The sequence below is a fragment of the Mercurialis annua genome, linkage group LG8 (assembly GCF_937616625.2).
Source record: "Mercurialis annua linkage group LG8, ddMerAnnu1.2, whole genome shotgun sequence".
Taxonomy (NCBI): domain Eukaryota; kingdom Viridiplantae; phylum Streptophyta; class Magnoliopsida; order Malpighiales; family Euphorbiaceae; genus Mercurialis; species Mercurialis annua.
Window position 1 is genome coordinate 9,547,966 of NC_065577.1, and position 15,128 is coordinate 9,563,093.

The following is a 15,128-nucleotide window of genomic DNA, read 5'->3' on the forward strand; positions in this document are numbered from 1 at the left end:
ACCAGTCTCCACAGTTGCTTCAGAGTCTGCTTTTAGCTCTAGTGGCGAGTGCTTGATGATTTTAGGAGTTGTCTAACTCCTAATATTATGGAGGCTTTGATTTTCACTCAAGATTGGCTTAGAGACCCATCAAAGCCTCTTTCTGTTGAGCAGACTTTGAAAGAGTTAGAAGATCTAGAAGAAGGTAACTATTTCAGTTTTGAAATTCATTTTTTTACTTTTTACTTTTTGAACTTCTGCTATTAACTGTTCTTATGTTTCTTTTCAGGGTTTCAAGATGTATCAAATGATTAATAGTTTGTCTATAAGACTTAACTGTTCAATATTTTTCATTTACTTGATGAATGTTTGCTTTGAATATCTGATCTCGTGGAAGTTGCTTGCTCCTAATATGATGCCTTTTACTTGTTCTCTGTTTTCCTTTTGATACTAACGAAATGCTGGCATACTTAGAAATTGTAAAGATCTTGTTGGTTTGAAGTCTGTGTTTAACTTGTCCTAATTTCTCTTAGTAACAGTATGCTAATGGCTATGATGATGCTTGCCTATCTAAGTTAGAATGCTTTAGGTTGTAAACTGTGAGGCACTTGATTGTTTGTTGCCACCTTTTTATGGTCTTTGGTATTTTAAGCTTGATATACACTGAAAATCTGAGCCTTACTTGTCTTAGTATGCTAAATGGCTATGATGAATGCTTCCACATCTAAGTTGTAATGCTTTAGGTTGTAAACTGTGAGACACTTGATTATTTGTTGCCACCTTTTTATGACCTTTAGTTGTTTATACTTGATATATAATATTTGAGCCAAAGTTAGCAAGTGACATTGATGAGATATGTCTTAAGTAGTTTTCTTTGTAGCACTAGTAACTGCAAATAGTTATGGATTTCTCTGTCTTTTACTAATTTATCATTTATGTACTTGGCAATGATGAAGTTTAAGCTCACAACTACTTGATTTTTAATTGTGCGACATCAGTTTCTTGTTGTTAAGTTGGGTTAGCATTGGCTTAAAAAATATGAATGTTGAGCCTAACTTAAGATAAATGCATTATGCAGTAGTTTTATTCAATGTTCAATTCTCTGTTTTAAACACAAACTCATTGAATCTTTATGTTTTCTATTTTGCAGCTGCTGTTGTTCTGGAGAAGTTTTTGAAACTGACCTGCATACTCCTTTTTTTGAAGCTGAGATCAGTTTATGTATATAATTTAAGTCTTAAAATTAACCTAAATTTTTTGAACTATAATTAAAAAGGGCTGTAATTAGTTAGGTCTTATTTTTTGATATTTGTACTTTTTATACTTATATTGTTCACAAGTTCAAAAACTTGTGTAATATATTTAGCTACGAGTGGCCAGTAAGGCTTAATTTAAGTCTGTAAAAATATACCATTTAACTGTTGTATTTTTTGAATTTTAATTAGAAATTAAGTATTTATTTTAAACGGTTAACCTATATAACCGAACCGCGGTTAACCAAAAATTCGATTAATCGAACCGAATTAATCGCTAACCAAAGAGGCACAATTTGGTATTCATTTTTTAGGGTTGGTTTAGTTTGATTTCAGATTTCTCTGAAACGAACCGAGCTCACCCCTAGTCGTGTTAATGGAACCTTCACTACTTCAACTTTTAATATAGTTAAGGAACTTGGAGAGCGCTTTCATGAAGAAAAAAATAGACAAAAAGAAAATTCAGAATAGAATCAATTATATTAAAGGTCCATTTAACAAATATTATGATATTTTTAAAAATAGAGGTAGCGGTTTTACTTGGAATTCTACTACTTGCATATTTACAGCTGAACCTGAAGTTTGGGAAAACTTAATTGCGGTATGTGTTTATTTGAACTTATTTGATAATGAGTGTTTAAATAGTATTAGATTTAATATTACATATTATTTATGCTTATTTTGATAAGCTCATCCTGAAGCTCGTGCATGGAGAAATAAACTAATTTGTAATTATGACATATTCGCAGATCTTTATGGCTAAGATCGAGATACAGGTGAGTTTGCTTAAACTTCAAGTGAAATGAGGGCAAGGTTCGCAAATGGTAATCAACATGATCTAGAAGGAGACACAGTTGAAAATATTGATATTTAGTGTCTCAAAATAAAGTTATATTATAAAACTTTTCAACTACCAATGATGATATTTTTAATATAGGATCACGTGGGATACAATCTCAAAATGAAAAATCATCTAAAAAGCTAAAGACCAAAGGCGATAATCCTGCCTCTGATGCAAAAACAATAAGTAAGTATGATCAAGGTCGTGAATTAGTGAAGCAAGGTTTGGATAATGTCGCTCTTTAATTAAAAAGTCAACTAATCTATTGGTGAAGACCCGTCAACCACTTCCTATTTTAGAAAAAAAATGTGTGGAATAAGTTAGAGGGGTTGGAGCTCGGATCTCAGTACATGCTTTCTGTTTATCTTCATCTTGTGAGCAATCCTAACGATTTACGTGCTTTTCTTGGATGTCCTATAGGATATTGTAAAAACCTTCTACTTGATAGATTATCTGTTTAGATGTATCGATAGGTTTTTTTTTAACCAATTGTTTTTGGTTTTTCCCCACAACTCCATGAGTTTTATTTTTATTTTTCTATGACTGTTTAAACAATTTAATTTAATGAATGTTCTTAATTTGTATCAATAATTATAAATATTGTATTTTTTTAATGTTAGAGTATATGAGTTTCTGGCAAAAAAAATGTACATGAGTTTATTGTTTTGAATTTAATTTTATTAATTTTATTAATAATTGGTTAGTTTTTCATAAAATTATTAAAAAAATGAAAAAATTTATTCACAAGTAATAAAAAAATAAATTTGTCAGTTATAAATTATATTCTCCTTTCTTTTTATTTGTCCAAATAGTAACAATATATTTTTTCCTTCATTTAACTTGCCTATTAGTTTAACTATCTAAACACAATTAAATATTAATTTTATCCTCTCCTCCCTTTCCTTTTCTTCCTTTTCATTTATATTATTTTTCCCTCCTCTTTTTAATCCCCATCCATACAAAGCATTAGTCAAGTTAGATGTATAAACTGTTTTTTAATATATTGCAGCGAGAGAATTAAGTTTTTGACACAATATTTGTATTATTTCTTTTACAACTTGGTATAAATGTACATAAGTCCCCTAATTTATTAAAAAATTGAAGATTTGATCACTAGAATTTTTATTTAAATTGGTTAAATCTATTTTGAGGTTCTTAAAGTATAAAACTTTTGATTATCTAGTCTCTCATCTTCAATTCAATCTTTTCCAGTTCCTGAACTTTTATTTTCTTATCAATTGGGTCTTAAAATGGAGATCCGTTTGCTGGAGTTGATTAATTTAATATTCTTGCTGTAATATTAACCTAAACTATATTTATTTGCAGTACTAATGTCAATATTAAGTGTCTTATTTATGTTATTAACTTTTGATATTTTCAATTTAATACTCTAAATGTGACTTGACTAAGGTTTATTAAGACTCATATTTTATCATTATTTCAGTTTGTAGTTCAATTGAATTGGTGCCACAGACGAGGATCCATTTAGGATCAAATTGACAAAAAAATTTAGAAATTTAGAAAATGGAAAGAAAATTAAAAACGAGGGACCAAATAATTAAAAATTGTACAATTTACGGATCCGAAATAGGTTTAGCTTTTAAAGTTGAGGAGGCTAAATTTGACCTTTTATCTAGCATGCTGTTTTGGGATAATTTTGAGAGTTGAACTTTGTCTGTTTTTGGATATATTTGGTGTGATAATATAAATTTGGATATTCTTGTATGATAGAATAAATAAGAGAATGAGTGGAGAAGGAAAAGTAGTGTGTGTAACGGGAGGATCAGGTTACATAGCTTCTTGGCTTGTCAAGCTCTTGCTCCACAGAGCTTACACCGTTAAAGCCACCGTTTCCAATCTAAGTAAGCTACTTATTTTTATTATCTTTTTTAGTTCAATGTGTTCCAACTCTCAGTTTTCAATTCTTGATGACTAATTGAAGTTTTAAGATTTAAGAGTTTTGAGATTATTTTTTTCTAGGACTAATTTCACTTCAAATGATGTAATTGGATTCCTAGATTTTAATAATAGTTGAATGCAAATAGTACTAAAAATGTTCATATCCGGTCGTCTCCAAAACTAAATACCATTTTAGTGCAAGTCTTGCACAATTTTGGGGTAAATCTTACACGAAACTTGTATGGTTAAAATATTTTATGGATACCAAGTTATAAGTATTTTGCTCTCGATAATTAATGTTTTATTTGTTATATTTTAGTTATCTAACTTTTGTTTTCATTATAACACTAATGATGATTTATTAAGCTCACACACACATAGTAGAAGACAAAAGACTTAAAATCAGGCCAATTAAAATGGAATAACAAAAATATTCAAATATCTAAATACATCATTTACAAATCAGATAAAATTGATTAATGCAAATTATTTTCTAATCCAACTTTGTCGCATAAGAACCTCAAATAACCATAACAATATAAAAAACGATAAATGGATAATCATAATATTGACAAAAAAAACACATCAAGAATCATATTATTTAAAAGCGACACATAAACGACATACTATTAATTTTCTTTGACATGTAAGTAAAATTTCACCTGAAAAGAAAGAGTATTCTCTCGTTGTAACAAAAATAAAAAAGTAATTTGTCATTATATAGCAAAAAAATGTTAATTACCGAATTCGATTTATTTTAGAACAAAGGGTCAATGCGACCCCCTGAACTTGTGACACGTAATTATTTAATCCAATTTATACTTTTTTGATCAACTAACCTAATACTCTTCATTTTTAGTTCAGATTACCCGATAATTGATTTTTTTTAGGGTTAAATGCAAAAATTCATACACCAACTTTGACCTAATTTGCAATTACAACATAAACTTTTAGACTTGGCAATGTCGGTAACAAACTTTCATTTTTTGGCAAATTGGTACACCGACCAATCATGCAACGACAAATGGCGGCATATTACAATGTCCACGTTAGTGTTTTTTGAGTTTGGTGTATCGATTTGCCAAAGGTGTAAAGTTTGTTACTGAAATTGCCAAGTTTCAAAGTTTATGTTGTAATTGCAAATTAGGTCAAAGTTGGTGTGTGAATTTGCATTTAACCCTTTTTTTTTATTGCAAAAATAGATTTAGAACAATTTTATGGCAATAATTAAAGAATTTTCTAATTTCTTTTTTCGAATCCCTCACTTCTAATTTGTATTTTACGCGTTTTACCCAAAAATAGACAGTTTAGGGGTTAGTTGTTTAAAAAGTACAATTTAAATTTATAACCCCGCATTATAAGTTTAGCGAGCACGTTGACCCTTATTTTTTTTATTTTAACCCAATTTATGTGGGTTCACACTAGAAAAATATTTTGATAATATTCTTTTTCAAATGCAGTATGTATCTACTAATAAATTATGGTCTATTTATTATTATAATGCTTTTTGAGTATGTAAAGCCAAATAAATACTTGATTTGTTTTGAAATATTTTTCAGTCTAATGGGACACAGTGATTTATATAATAAAAATCGTTTGCTAAGACAAGATGGATGTTATTTTGATGGATGTATTAATGAATTTTGTTCCAATGAGGGATTTTTATTAAAGTATTTATTTGACTTAATCCATTTAGAGGTCCCTGTACTTTATATTTTTTTTCCGTAGGTCCTTATATTTCATTTTTGTATTATCTGATCCTTGTATTTACCTATTTTCGATTTTCAGGTCCTTTTTGAATTTTTTCCAGTCCCTCTACTTACAATTTGTTTTTCCTCCAATCCCTCTACTTACAATCTTTTTTTCCTCCAGCCATACAAAAGGACAGAAAAAAAGTTAAAAAGGACCTGAAAATAAAAAATAGATAAGTAGAGGGACCAGATAATATAAAAATAAAGTATAAGGACTTACGGAAAAAAAAGTGTAAAGTACAAGGGCTATCGTGATGTCATATTTATAATCAGCTGATCAACATTTACCATGTAGACTGAATTTAATGGGCATTACAACAAGCCAATTTCCCTATTTGTTGTGTAAGTTATTGGGCCACACATACTCCAAACAACTAAGGATAATTTTGGCATAATTACCTGAAAAAAAATTGGATTAATTTTTTTTTTTATACAAAAGAAGAGGTAAAAGTTTAGACAAACTTAAGCAATAATGCTTCTACTATAAAAGACCCCCTAAGATGACGATGATACCACGATAACGGACTCCTTGGGATAGAGTCATGATAGTTAATCCCCCACACCCCTACCACTATCCAACGAGGCCAAATGATCTGCTGCATTATTAGACCTTTTAAACTTTAAGGCCCCTATTATTAAACCTTTTAAACTTTAAAAACGCCAATTAAATCTCCTAAATTATATCTAGTAGTTCAGTAAATTAATTTTGCCCTAATACCATCCCAAAAAGCGCACCTACTCCTTTTTTAAAAAATGTCCAAAATATCTTTAATATAAATAAAAAAATAAACCAACCCAATCTAAAGTCACTCACCCAACTAAATCCAACATAAACTATCTATCCAAACAAATCAGACCTAAAATAGACATCCATTCGTCCGCCGCCATACACCCGCCGGAAACCACCTCTGCGACCTTCGATTAAAAAAAATTCCAATTAAAAAAGGAAAAAAGTTTAAATAAATCTCTAACGTTTAACCTATGTGTCAAATAGGGTCTCAACGTTCGGAAAAAAATCAAATAACTCTAATATTTTAAAATTATATCATCTAAACCCTACATACAAATACCGAGGACCCTAATATTTGTTAAATTGTATTAACGATGACCCCTATGGAGGACTTAGATGATACGATTTATAAACGTTAGGATCCTAATTGCACCTTTCCGAACATTTAGGATCTAATTGACTCATAGGCTAAACGTTAGGGGTTTTTTTTGACCCTTTTCTCTTAAAAATAAAAAAAATTGAAAAATAAATAATAATTATTTAATTATGTAAGATGCAAAAAAAATTATTTTGATTATTTATTTAATTTTTAGACGGATTTTTTTCGGCGATGGATGGGTGGCGGTGGCCGGAAAAAAATGGCGGCGGTGGGTGGCGGTTTCCGGTGAGCAGTTTGATTTAGTTGGATGGATTAGTGATTTATGTTTGATTTGATTGGATAAATGAATTACTTTAGATTTGGTTAAATTTGGTTGGTTTGATTGTTTTTTCTTATAAATTTTACGGGTATTTTGAGACAAAAGAAGTTTACTGGACTATTAGATAAAGTTAAAGGAGTTTAGCGGGCGTTTTTAAAGTTCAGAGGATTTATTAGTGATAGGAGGGAGTGACATGGTTATTAATAGCCGGTTGTGGTAAATGGCTAGAACTATTGATAAATAACTTAATTTCGCCTTTAAGGTTTTTTTTTTAACCTTTCTATTTTAGCATAGTAAATGAATAGTTATTCCATACAACCGATGTGCAATATCATTTTGCACGCAATTCTTATATATTGATTTACTTTTAAAAATTTAAATAATCGATATTTAAAACAAAATCCACATATTTATACATGTGAAATACATTGTAAAATGACAAAGGACACATATGTCGCGTAAGATTTGTTTCTTAACAAATAGCCTATTGCCTCTCATGTTAGAAAAACAAATTAAGTGCTCTTTATGTGTCGAACAAATTTGCAAGTTTTCTCTCTTTAAATTAAAGACATTTTTACGTGAATCTAGTTTATTATATAGAATTATAAGTCGTCTGTTAAATACGTGACACGTAATATTATTAAATGTCAAATATCAACCGTTTAATTTATTTAATAATAACACATTTGTCATAAGTTTAGTGAATGATTCATAATTTTATATGGATCTTGTTTATGTATATGATAGATGACCTTGAGAAAACACAACATTTGGTTTCACTTGACGGAGCAAAAGAGAGACTTCAGTTGTTGGAAGCAAATTTAGTAGAAGAAGGATCTTTCGATTCAGCAGTTGATGAATGTGAAGGTGTATTTCATGTAGCTTCTCCTGTCTTTTCCACAAATGACCCACAGGTAATCACATCCAGTTTGCTTAAGAAAAGTATGACTATATCTCTGAGTAATTGTTATTGAGAGTATTTAAACTAGGCTAAACTCATTTTGAGTTTCAACTTCTATTTAGTTTACTCAGGTTTCTAAATTTTTATTTTTTGATTCATCAGATCCCTCAACATTTATTTGGCTTCTTCAGATCCCTAAACTTTTGTTTTTTTGGTTCATTAGGTTCTTTAAGGGAGATCCATTTAAGGACTTCATGAAGTAAAAAAAATAAAAGTTTAAGGACCTAAAAAACCAAAAAACCAAAATTAAGGGATCTGAGGAAGCCAAATAAAAGTTGAGCGACCTGATGAACCAAAAAAATGAAAGTTTAGGGACTTGAGGAAACCAAATAAAAGTTGAAGGATCAAATGAACAAAAAACGTATAGTTCAGAGACTTTAAAATAGGTTTAGCCTTCAAACTATTAAGTTTTTCTAATTTTATGACCAATAATTTTATTTTAACAAAAGATTTTTCAACTAAAAATACTTACGTGGCAGCTATATTTTATTTTATTTTTTACTTGAAGACTTTCCATTTATCCATTTCGTCTAAAATAAAATTTTATTATAAAATAAAATTATGTATACGTGATAAACTTTTAAGATTAAATATTTTTAAGGTTACAGTACTGTAGGTTTTTAACAAAACGATCACCAAAACATAAAAAGTTATGAAATGGTCGGCGAACTATAACTCTTTTAGAAAAGAGCTATCAAATTATAAATAGTTATAAAACTGTTACCGAACTAATTTTTTTTTTTTTATAAAAGGGTTACCATTTTAATGATGTGGACAATGAAAAGATGCATAGTAAGGTAATTGTTTTGTGAAAAAATAATAGTTCGGTAATTGTTTTGTAACTTTTTATAGTTCGGTAACCGTTTTGTAAAAAAACTAGTTCAATAACCAATTTGTAACTTTTTATAATTTGGTAACCATTTTGTAGTTTTTTATAATTCGGTAATAATTTTATAAAAAGATAATAGTTCCGTAACCTCAAAAGTATTTAACCAATTTTTTTAAGATAAAACTAGCAAAATTATATTGCCATGTGTCATAATTGGCTGCCACATACATTTTAGCAAGAAAAGCCTCATTTAAAATAAAAGTGAAGTTTACTAATCATAATAAAATAAATTAAAATTTGATCATCAAACTAAAAAAATGATTATTTAAATACCGCAAGAATAAATCACTCTTTTTTTTCTACATCATCGCCACTTCAGAAATTGGTTGAACCAGCTATTAAGGGAACCCTAAATGTTCTGAAGTCATGTTCAAAAGTATCTTCTATCAAGAGAGTGGTTGTAACATCTTCTATGGGAGCAGTTATGTTCAATGGAAAACCTGTAACTCCTGATACACTTGTTGATGAGTCTTGGTATTCTGATACAGCTTTCTGTCAGGAAAATAAGGTATTTCATTGTTTAGGGTGATGGATCATGAACATATCCAAATAACTATTAGTTTTTGCAATTTTGTGATTAAATTTTAGTTTGTTTTAATTTGATTATTAAATTTAGGCTTAATGTTATAAAAAATCACTAACTTTACACGTTTTCTCATTTATTCACGCCGTTTAAAAATCGTCATTTTTATACACGAACTATCAATTTTTTTCAAATTCATACACCATTCAAAAATCCGGAAAAAATTGCTGAGTTGGAAACCCGATAGTGACATATTATATATAACGAATCAAATAGTGATACGTTATCAATTTTTGCCGGATTTTTGAACGGTGTATGAATTTTAGAAAAATTAATAATTGGTGTATGAAAAAGACGATTTTTGAACGGTGTAATTAAATTGAGAAAACGTATAAAGTTGATGAATTTTTATGACAATACCCCTTAAATTTTTTTATTTTAAATTTAGTTATTAAATTTTAATTTTATTTTAACGAGAGATTTTTCGGTCAAAATGCATATATGACATTCATGTTTTACTTTTATTTATTTGAAAACTTGTTATATATACATAATTTGACTTAAAATCTCTCCTTCGAACTAAAATTACATATACACCACAAGTTTTTAATGAAAAACTAGCAAAATATAATTCCAAGTGGCGTAATACAGCTGTCATGTATGTATTTCAATAAAAAAAACATCCTTTAAATTAAAATTAAAATTTAATAATCAAACTAAAATAAATTAAAATTTGATCACTAAAATGATAGTAAAATGGTTACTCATGATCAATTAAAGCATTGTTTCATTTATAAATGATCAATTCTTAAAAAAAAAATGTCGTCTAAAGTTGTCTTTTATTTTGGTGCATTTTCAGCTGTGGTATATGCTTTCAAAAACCTTAGCTGAGGATGTCACTTGGAAATTTGCCAAAGAAAATGGTATGGACTTGGTTACGGTGCATCCAGGCTTGACAATTGGCCCGCTCTTACAGCCAAAACTTAATCTCTCCGTCGAGATTATATTGAACCATATAAACGGTACTGCTTTTCTCTTACGTACCATAGATGACTTCACGAACGAGCAAAAGGTCAATTTGATTCTTTAATTTGTGATTCGGATTAATATAATTATTTTGATCAGTTAAAAACAATAACCTATTTTCTTAAGTCAATAATTGTGTAATTTGTACAAATTTAGTGATAAAAAATATCCAGTTTCATCCTTCATTGACCTAAAAACTGGGATTTTTTTTAATTGACCGAAAATCAAAATAGTTGAAAATAACTTATTTGACTTTGTGTCACAAGTTTAGATACCGAGTCGACCATTTACCCCTTCATGAATATTCTAATGATATGTATATTCCAAATTTTTTACAGGTCAAACATTTCCAAATGGCAATTTTAGATTTGTTGATGTTAGAGATGTCGCTAACGCGCATATTCTAGCTTTTGAAAGACTAGAAGCTAGCGGCAGATATTGTTTAGTTGGACATGTTGCGCACTTCTCCGAGTTCTTGAATATTTTGCGCCGACAATACCCTAAACTATCCATTCCTGAAAAGTAAGTGTTATTTTCGGTGAATCTCATTTGCGATTGATAAGTTAGCTATAAATTTATAAAGAACAAATTATTGTGAGAGACCCCATTTATGTCTTAATTCACAGTTTCGTACCTCTTATTTGAAAATCAAACGATTTGGTATCTTATTTTTAATTTTGCAAACAATTACAACCTTCTGTTAAATTCGGGTACCAAACCTTTAACTGAATTAAAAGTGAGGTACCAAATTGTTTAAAAATGAGGTACCAAATCGTTAATATAATTAAAAAGTGAGGTACCAAATTGTTAATATAATTAAAAGTGGGGTACAAAATGTTTAAAAATGAATACCAAATTGTTAGCGGAACTAACAGAAGCCCTTATTAACGAAATTTGAAGTGAAATACCAAATCGTTTATTTTCAAAAAAATATCAAACTGTAAATTATGACTGTGAGGGGTCTTAGAGTAATTTGTTCATTTAAAATGGATTTTTATAGGCTTTTGCATATTCGATTGCAACAAAAATATTATACTTTCTACATAACATAGAGAGATTGTTAATATTTTCCTTAACAAAACCAGATGTGTAGATGACGATCTTTTCGTGCCGAAATATAAAGTATCCAAAGAGAAAGTGAAGACTTTGGGTTTGGAGTTTACTCCTTTGGAGCTCACCACTAAGGACTTCATAGAGAGCTTGAAAATGAAAGGCTTTATTAATATCTCTGATTGATGTGATTTAAATTTTAAAGGCTTAATCACCAAAAAAAACCCTCACCTTTTAGCCCCTTTTCAGTTGCACCCTGACGTTGCAATTTTGTCAATTGCACCCTAATTTGCACCTTTGGGTTTCAATTCCACCCTCAAAATTAAATTGGACTTTTTTCACTCGGAAAAAATTCATAAAAACCCTTATAAAGTACTCGTTTGAACTCTTTTTCACATAAAAAGTTAAAAATTGATGACTTATTTCAATTTTTTTCGAATGAAAAAGAGATCAATTTAGTACTTGAGGGTGGAATTGAAAACTAAAGGTGCGAATTAGGGTGTAACTGACAAAATTGCAACGTCAGGGTGCATTTGAAAAGGGGCTAAAAGGTGAGGGTTTTTTTGGTGATTAAGCCAATTTTAAATCCTTTGTTGGTCTTTTTTTCTCTTAAATAAAAAAATTATAGCCATCTATGACTTCTTTTGTTGTCTATTTCGTTGATGGTTTGTTTTTACTGTTGGCGTCAATTATCTTTTCTAATAATTAGCAATCATTTTTTGCTAATGTTGTTTTCGCTTCATAAAATATAATAAATTGCCGACTTATTTTATTTTTTTATTTTGTTGGAGTAAAATTTATCGACGAAGTGCATATCAAATTCAATTCATCGTCAATAAAGAATCAAAGAAGGATTTAAGATCTTTTAATAATAAAATTGGAATCATTTTTGCACTATACTATTTTTTTTGGATAATATATTTTATTATTTGTCTTTCTTTATTAAATTTATTTTTTCTATTTATCTGTTTTTTTTATAAAGGGTATGTCAAGTGGTGGTTGAATCATATATTAAAAATGTTGGTCCTATAAGATTGCTCCAGAAAGGGGCCGGAGAGATGAATTAACCTTTTCAAAAGATATACTTATAATATCAATATATGAGTATTTGATAATATAGACTATATAACTAGTTTTATCATAGACTATTTTAAGTAGAGCATAAGCTAGATAGCTAAAAAAAAGAACTGTTAAACTATAAAGGAAAAATCCATTTTCAGGTCCTTAAAATATACCGTTTTTGATTATCTGATTTTTGAACTAATTTTTATTTTTTACTGGTCCTTTAACTCCACGAAAATACATATTTGAGTCCCTAAATGGATGTCCATTATTAGAGAAATTCTTATGTAGACTCAGTTTACCACGTCATCCGTGGATTAAGCTAATTATATCACAACACTTCATTAAAATGAGGGTATTCTTCTAATTTCGTATTTTATTTGCATACACTTTTGAATAATGATATTACAAGAATACCCTCATTTTAATGAGGTGTTATAATATGATTGACTTAATCCACGGATGACGTGGTGGACTGAGTCTACCTAAAAAAATTTCCCGTTATTTGTGTGAGATTCACACTCCAATGGTGGAGAGTAAGTCTTTAAAAGCTTCCACTAATGACAAATAAATCTTTTCTTTAGTTCAAAATTATTTGTTTACAAATTTAAGGACCATTGTACACTTTCATCATCATCTTCATTCTTCCACCAGACCTGCAAAAGCATAACGCTGACTCTTCTTAACCCAAAATTGACACTTCTCTTAATCCACAAATTAAGACAGATTAATAATTTTATTGATCAACCAAAAGGATTCAAAGAACCCAATAAAATTATTCTTCAGCCGCATTATGCGCAAGTTTCGCAAAGATGGGATCAGTTTCTTCTTCCTGGATCGGTCATCAAATCAGTCACCTTGATCGTTTTCCTCACTTCGTCGAGTCTCTCTTCCGGTGCACTCCGCTGCTCTTCCTCCTACACTGTCGCTGCTCGTTGCTCTTTTACCGCTGTTGGTCGTTGCTCCGCTAATTTTCCACATCTTTTTATTCAACTTTTGCTGCACAATCATCTTTAAAATTCAATACCCATTTCACTTTTTGAACAAATCAAAACTCAGATTACCCAAAATAAAGCCATGTCTTTTGAGAAGATCAAGGTTGTCAATCCCATATGAGATCATTTTTAATTATTATTTATTCCGCTGATTAATAGATAAAACGACAGCATTTTATTGAATGTTAATTTTGTAATTAATTCTATAATTATGGTCTTATCTTAAAGAGAATATCCGCTTGCAACTGGGTTTATCGTAATATAATAAAAAAAACAGGGACATTTATATGGAATTGTAGGTGAAGTTACATAAATAGGCATACAAATGGCTTTGACTATAGTATTGATTTTGATATTGTTGCTGCATTATGAGGATCTTTTAGTAAAGTGAACTTAACATTGTTTAATATACAGTGTTTTGGGTTCACTTTTATACTATTTATATGGATAATTGATTTTAGGTGTTACTGTACTTTTTAAGAATTGCAAAATGGTGACTGAACTTCAAAACATAAAAAAATGGTTACTAAACTTTCAAACATGGCATCTTACTTCTCCGGTTGTGGCGGAAGCTTGGGGTCTTAAGGAGGCCCTTTCATGGATTAAACAGCAAAGTATTCAAGATGTTCAAGTCGAGACCGATTGCCTTCAGCTAATACAAGCCATTCATGCTGAGGGAGAACCGAACTCTTACTTTTCTTGTCTAGTTGATGATTGTAAGAGTATGCTCAAACTTATGCCTACTATTTATGTTAGGTTTGTTTATCGTTCTGCGAATATGGTTGCTCATTGTTTGTGTAAAGCAACATATTCTACGCCAGAACTTATGGAGTGGTCTAGAGATCCTCCAGATTTCATTATGGATGTTTTGAATTCTGATATTAATCAATAAAGAAGTTGAGAGCTTTTATCAAAAAAAAGTGCTTTACGGTCGAATTATACATATGTAATAATCAAATTTTGATTATTTATGACAAATAATACCTTATATTTCATATATATACGCAATCAACAAAAAATCGACTTGAAATATTTTTCTTCGGTGATCAAAAATTCTTCTATCTTAACATAGTTACGTTTTGAAGTTCGGTCACAATTTTACAATTTTTAAAAAGTACAGTGACCTCTAAAATCAATTACCCCTATTTATATAGATAATAAAAATGTCATTTCGCTTATATGCAAGTGGATGTTTTAAAAGAACGTATGTAAAACTTCATGTTAGTTTAAGGTAAATTTTAAGTCTAAATACCATTGCATAAAAAGTATGATAGCAAAAGCCATGAAGTCAGCAACAAAAGACAAAGTAAGGAAACATATCAACGCTAGGAGTCTAATACGGGAAAAGTCACCATTAGCGGCAACATTTTGTCAGAGAAACTGTCAAAGAGGTTCAAGATACCAAACTATGATAATTTTGACGAAATCGGATGTCCGGAGAACCACGTGACCAAATTTTACAACAAAATAG

The 15,128-nt window shown here is 29.7% G+C and overlaps 1 protein-coding gene across 1 annotated transcript; it reads left to right on the plus strand.

Annotated features, from left to right (window-relative positions):
* Positions 1-3,815: 3,815 nt before the first annotated feature.
* LOC126659905 (cinnamoyl-CoA reductase CAD2-like) lies at positions 3,816-12,307 on the plus strand. Its single transcript, XM_050353232.2, has 6 exons — positions 3,816-3,935; positions 7,899-8,065; positions 9,321-9,509; positions 10,384-10,546; positions 10,889-11,072; positions 11,636-12,307. Exons 1-6 carry the CDS (start codon positions 3,818-3,820, stop codon positions 11,784-11,786), a joined length of 972 nt encoding a protein of 323 aa, XP_050209189.1. The 5' UTR covers positions 3,816-3,817; the 3' UTR covers positions 11,787-12,307.
* The last annotated feature ends 2,821 nt before the right edge of the window (positions 12,308-15,128 follow it).

What these genes read in the sequence shown, in the direction of transcription:
- LOC126659905 (XM_050353232.2), top strand. Translation starts at nt 3,818, where the DNA reads ATGAGTGGAGAAGGAAAAGTAGTGTGTGTAACGGGAGGATCAGGTTAC. An exon ending in CTTTCTGTCAGGAAAATAAG is followed by an intron (nt 9,510 to 10,383) that starts GTATTTCATTGT and finishes GTGCATTTTCAG; the next exon opens with CTGTGGTATATGCTTTCAAA. An exon ending in AAACTATCCATTCCTGAAAA is followed by an intron (nt 11,073 to 11,635) that starts GTAAGTGTTATT and finishes TAACAAAACCAG; the next exon opens with ATGTGTAGATGACGATCTTT.